This window comes from Colius striatus, chromosome 16 (genome assembly GCF_028858725.1).
Source record: "Colius striatus isolate bColStr4 chromosome 16, bColStr4.1.hap1, whole genome shotgun sequence".
Lineage (NCBI taxonomy): Eukaryota > Metazoa > Chordata > Aves > Coliiformes > Coliidae > Colius > Colius striatus.
The window spans coordinates 794,498-800,350 of NC_084774.1; the positions used below are offsets into that span (position 1 = coordinate 794,498).

The 5,853-nt window shown below is 58.4% G+C and overlaps 1 protein-coding gene across 1 annotated transcript; it reads left to right on the forward strand.

Annotated features, from left to right (window-relative positions):
• Positions 1–3,652: 3,652 nt before the first annotated feature.
• LOC133626970 (histone-lysine N-methyltransferase EHMT1-like) lies at positions 3,653–4,924 on the forward strand. The gene is made up of 4 exons (XM_062009410.1): positions 3,653–3,676; positions 3,833–4,009; positions 4,299–4,474; positions 4,735–4,924. The coding sequence occupies exons 1-4, from the start codon at positions 3,653–3,655 to the stop codon at positions 4,922–4,924; spliced, it is 567 nt and encodes a 188-aa protein (XP_061865394.1).
• The last annotated feature ends 929 nt before the right edge of the window (positions 4,925–5,853 follow it).

The following is a 5,853-nucleotide window of genomic DNA, read 5'->3' on the forward strand; positions in this document are numbered from 1 at the left end:
TGTCCCTTGGGCCAGTCTGAACAGGACCAGATGTGACAAACATGCTCTGCACTGCAGCTGGAGAGAATGGCCCTACCTGGAGCCTCTGGCTAGAAGCACGTGGGGAGGCTGGAGGCTGAGCCCTGGGGTTCTTGAGTCAGGGATGCAGAGGATCCGAGGCCCGGTGCACTCCCACCAAGAAGGGGAGACTGGCAGCAGATGAAGGAGTTTGAGCTCCCTCAGAAGGAATTGGCATGGAAGCAGGACTGTTCTCAGCACCCAACTGCCAGTGCTGGGCTGGGTGTCCAAAGGGAGGGTCTCCTCCACACATCAGGCGACTGACGCCACATGGAGTGAGGGGGTTGTGTTGAGCACTCAGTGAGCTCCTGTAGGAAACCGCAGTCACCCCAGCATCCTGCACGTGATCACCAACTGGCCAGAGGGCAAGAGCTCTGGACTACTGCCTGAGAAGGAGCTGGCAGATGCTGAAGAGGCCCCACCATGTACTAAGCTCTCAGCAGATGAGAAGCAAAGTGTGTCGCTCACCGATGGCTCCTGTTGTGCTGTGGGACAGCATCGGAGCTGGAAGGTGGCTGTGGGGCGTCCCCTGTGACACGTGGCACAAGCTGCAGAAGGAGAGGGGCATTGGAGTCAGCTGACACAGGTGGAAGCCTCCCAGCTGGCTTTAGACATCCCCCAATGAGAAAAATGGCCAATAGTTTGTAGTGACTCGTGGCTGGTGGCAAATGCTCTGTGGGGTGGCTGCAACCATGGAGACAGAACAACTGGCAATGCCAGGGCCACCCCATCTGGACTGCCTCATTGAGGCCAGGCATCGCTGCCCACCTGGAGAAGCTGGCTGTGATGGTGTGCCACCGAGATGCCATGTACCCAGGAACCAGGCCCCTGAAGAACATGAGCACAAACAGGAGCCAGGGTGGCAGTGGCCCAGGTGTGTTGGGACTGGCAATGGAAATGTGAATGTTTGTAGCTCGGGGGGCCCACGATGCCTCAGGCCACCAAGGAAGAGATGCAGCTCTAGATGGGCTGTTGCACAGGTTGTCCATGGATGCGAGATATGCTGCCCTCAAACAAGCCAAGCGGTTGAAGTCTCTGTGCTCTGAAGGACAATGGCTCAAATACCAGTGCAGAGAGGCCTGGCAGATGGACTCTAGCACACTCCCACACGCTGAGGCAAGCACTAAGTGCTCACCGTGGTGGAAGCGACCACTGCATGGCTGGAAACAGATCCTGTGCCTCATGCTACTGCCTGGAACACCGTCCTGGGCCGTGAAAGGCAAGTCCTGTGGCAACAAGGCACCCCAGAAAGAAACGAGTCAGACAATGGGACTCGTTTGTGAAACCTTAGGAGACAGCTGGCGGCCACAGCGCTGGGTCTCGGGGTGACGCAGGTGCTCGGGGATGCACCACGTGTCTGTAGAACCCAGGCTGAGGCAGCAGCAGCTGGGATCACAGCACCCATGGGCCCATCAGGCACATCTCCTCCCGCCTCCACGGCACACTCCTCCCATTCAGCTCAAGCTACAAGACCACTGCAGTAGACACTTGCTTCCCAAAACATAATCCCTGGGTGCGAGACCCCGGCGGCTCAGAGCCTGGCCTCGGCCGTGCAGGCAGGAAGCAATCTGAGGCAGGCTCATCCCTTTGCCCTGGGCAGGCTCCGTCTCCCTCCCAGCCTCCCTCCCTAAGAACACAGGCCTGAGCCCTCTCCAGGCCCCTCACCTCCAGGCAGATCTTGTCCTTCAGCCTGAGCACCTTGGTGGCCTTGAAATGCAGCCACACGCTGAGCTCGAGGACGCCCCGATCTTGCGAGACAGAGAAGTCCTCGTTGAGGTTTCCCAGCCCAAGGAGTCAGGCTGCGGTTCTGCAGGACCAGGCTCTTGCTTTCTGTCCTGCAGAGAGCGGAGGAGGCTCAGCGCTGGCTGCTCGACGGTCACACCAGCCTTGCAACTGCCTGCAGCTGGGAGCAGCCCTATCCCGGCGCCTGGAGCCACAGTGAAACGCCTTCTCTTGGTCACGAGTCTCAGAAGGGCAGTCCTGGGGGACAGCTGGGTGCTACAAGCGTATCCAGCAGCAAGGAGATCAGGAGGAGCCACTGGGCTGCTCTCTGAGCAGCAGACGGGACACAAATCCCTCAACACGCCCAGCACGCAGCATCGCTGGGGGCTGCAGAGCTTGGGGTGCCACAGGACACCTGAGCCAACCAGGAACGGCCAGCAAGAGACTGGGAGCTGCTGGGAGAAAGGGACACCAACCCAGCTGCCAACCTGAGCGGCCACACGGCCAGCAGGAGAAGCTGGCCCTGGCAGATCCTGTGGGTGACTGACTGTACAGCAGCCTGTTGCAATGCAGCTGCTTGGGGCTGATCTCCAGCTGCACCTTCACCCCCTGGCAGCGCAGGCTCCGGGTTGTGTGGCAGATGAGCCCAGCTGCAGCAGGGTAGGCCCAAAAACTCCGCTCCTGGCCTTGTCCCCGCACAAACAGAGACACGAGAGCATCCAGTGAGCAGGAGGAACGGTTCCTGGGTACTTCTCCCCACCCAGCCCTACCTCCTTCTCCTTGGGTTTCAGCGTCATGCTGGGAGGGCCGAAGGGGAAGGTGACCCCAGGTGGATCGTGCTCAAAGGAGAAGCTCAGCTCAGCTTCCAGGGGGGTGGCATTGAGGATGGAGAGCTGCTGGTGGTTGCCAGGATGGGTCAGGGCCTCGTACCTGCCACAAACAAGGGAATGGCTGCAGAGGACACCGCTGCCTTCATCCCTGGCTGAGGAAGGTACCCCGGCCTGGCAGCGGGAGGCTGCGCTGGAAGCCACAGTCTAACAAGCAGCCCAACTTGTACCTTCTCCCTTCTCACCCTTCCTTCAGCCGTGGAACAGATTTTGGAGCTAAAGGGGAAAAAAAAGCAAACAGAACCCCAAGACCATTCCTCTGCCTGGCTAAAGATCTGCTGTAGGGTTTTTTGCTGGGTTGATTTCATTCCCTTGGGATCTCACAACAGCAGCAACTCTCCAGAGCTCCCCCCAAGAATAGACCTAAAGTGCTAATGTTAAAAAAACCCACCCAACCAACACTGGGAATGGAAATCCATCAGCAGCTCCAAAGGCAACTGCTTTAGGCAGACTTTATCCAACAGAGAGGAACAGGGACATGTAATCCCTGTTTTCATTCCTCTGCACCTTACCCCCCTGCCCATACTGGCAGGTGACATCAAAGTCCTATGAAGATAACAGATGAAGGGTTGGTTTACCAAGCCATCAGCAGAGTAACTGCTCCTTTAATCTACCTGCAGAGCTCAAAGCACTTGGCAGAAGCACCACAGAGTTCAAGTCATAGGTGGTGAGGCTGAGATGTGCATGGGAGGCACGAGGTGCTCCAAGTCACCTCCAGGCTGGAAGCAGCACCTGGCTCCGGCCACCGAGGCCCCACCACGCAGGGAGATCAGCTCCATCCTTCCCCAGCTCCTCCAAGTCTCCCGTGCCTGTCATCTGCTCAAGTTCACACACCCCTGGCCCTTCACCCCGAGTATCTCTCAGGTCTCTACCTGGGCTTGCCCTCAATTGTGCCTCGGGGACAGCACATCCCCAGGTGTGTCCCTGAAAGCACGAGGCCCTGCAGATCCCCTCCCAACATCTCACTGCTCACAGGGGCCATCAGGATGCTCGCCCAGAGCCGGGAGCACGTACCGATCCCTCGACTTCCCACACAGCTGCACACCAAAGTGGAAGATGCCCGTGTTCATGACAAACTGCTTGGAGATGATGGCATCATCTGCCTTGCTCCTGCTGCAATGAGGAAACACTGTGAGATGCTCCAAGCATAACTCCTGCTCACAAAGCCACAGCCCTGCTCGGTCGTCACAGCAGCAGCCCCGGTTGCCAGCCCCAAGCCTGGGAAGAGGCGTCGGGCGCTCAAGCAGCACAAGCTGCCCCAGGCAGCAGGCTCTGAGCTCCGGGGGAGCAGCGTGGGGGGCTCCCACGGGACAGCCTTTCCGTGGGTCCTGGCTGACGGTGGGGTACAGGCAGGTGCCCCTGCACTGCAGCTGGTGCAAGCCCTTTGTCCCCTGGGTCTAAAAATGCAGCATCTCCTCGAATTGTCCTGGCAGCGCGGAGCTGAAGTGGACCCTGAGCTCCACCTCGCCGTGGGCAGGCACGATCCACCGGCCACTGCTCAGCCTGGCCACTGGGAGCCGAGGCCTGTTGTGCTGGGAGCTGGCCTGTGCTGCCCTGTGCGGGCTGTCTCACAGCAGAAATGTCACTTTGGGAAGTGCCACCTAAAGCTTAGAAGCAACGGCTTCACTTCAGGAAGGAGACGTGTACTGCATCGATGCGCGTTTCTATGGCAACATCGGCCGCTTCATCAACCATCACTGCGAGCCCAACGTCTTCGCTGCCAGGGTCTTCACATCCCATCAGGACGTGCGCTTCCCCAGGCTGGTCTTCTTCAGCACGAGGGACATCAGAGCTGGAGAGCAGCTTGGGTAGGTGCCAGCCCTGGGCTGCAGGGAGGATGGAGAGCAGAGGGACGAGCGCTGGGCTGCTGCGAGCTGCTGGGCTCCAGCGCTGTGTTCCCGGGGCCGTGCCCCCGCCGGCACTCGCCATCCCCTGAAGCTTTGCCAAGCCCCAAACGGTGGCGGCGCCGCGGGCTGCCGCCCCCCCATCCTGCAGCTCTGGCTGCCCCATCCCTTTGGCTGCCCCGTGCTGCTGCTCTGCCCTGAGCCCAGCTCCGTCTCTCCCGCAGCTTCGACTACAAGGAGGATTTCTGGGCCGTCAAAGGCAAATCCTTCAGCTGCAAATGCGGCTCTGGCAGGTGCAAGTACACGAGCTGGGCGCTGGCCAAGCGCCAGGCGCGCGCCCTGTCCCGCAGCAGGAAGCCAAAGGAGGCCCCTGTCAGCAGCTGGGCGGCAAAGGCTCCACGGCACAGGCACTGAGTGGGTGTCACCCTGTGTGCTGGGCTTGGCGGGGAGAGGGTGAGCTGTCCCTGGCACTGCAAGGGGCTGTGGGCAGGAGAGACAGAAGAGAGAGGAGAGAAGAGAGAGGAGAGAAGAGAGAAGAAGAGAGAAGAGAGAAGAAGGAAGAGAAAAGAGAGAAGAGAGAAGAAGAGAGAAGAAGAGAGAAGAGGGAAGAGAGAAGAAGAGAGAAGACAAGTCAGAAGGGGATTAGGAGAGGAGAGGAGAGGAGAGGAGAGGAGAGGATGGGGATTGGGGGAGAAGGTGGGATAAAAGGGGAGGAGAAGAGAGGATCAGGGGAGTGGAGAAGAGGAGAAGAGAAGATGGGAATTGGGGGAGGAGAGGAGGGGAATTAGGGGAGGGGAGAGGAGAGGTGGAGAAAAGAGGAGAAAGGAGAGGAGAGGATGGGTATTGGGATAGGAGATGGGAGAGAAAGGGAAGAAGAGGACAGGATGGGAAGGGAAGGGAAGGGAAGGGATGGTATAAGGGGAAGAGAAGGAGAGGAGACAAGGGGACTGAAGTAGAGTAGGAAGATTAGGTGAGGGGAGGAGGGGGAGAGGGGAGGGGAGGGGAGGGGAGGGGAGGGGAGAGAGGAGAGGAAGAGAAGAGAAGAGAAGAGAAGAGAAGAGAAGAGAAGAGAAGAGAAGAGAAGAGAAGAGAAGAGAAGAGAAGAGAAGAGAAGAGAAGAGAAGAGAAGCCACAGCCTGACCTGCAGCTCTCCATCAGTGTGGGACCTGCTGCCATCACAGAAGCATCTTGTCACGTTTGATTTTCTGTCTATTCTATATCATTACATTTTGTTCTATCACAGAAACACTTTTCCCCGGCATTGTTTCAGAGTTCAAACACGGCTCCTTCTTGTGTTACCATTAAAAGTATTTGCCCCAGCTTGAAAGAACATTTAGTTCTCA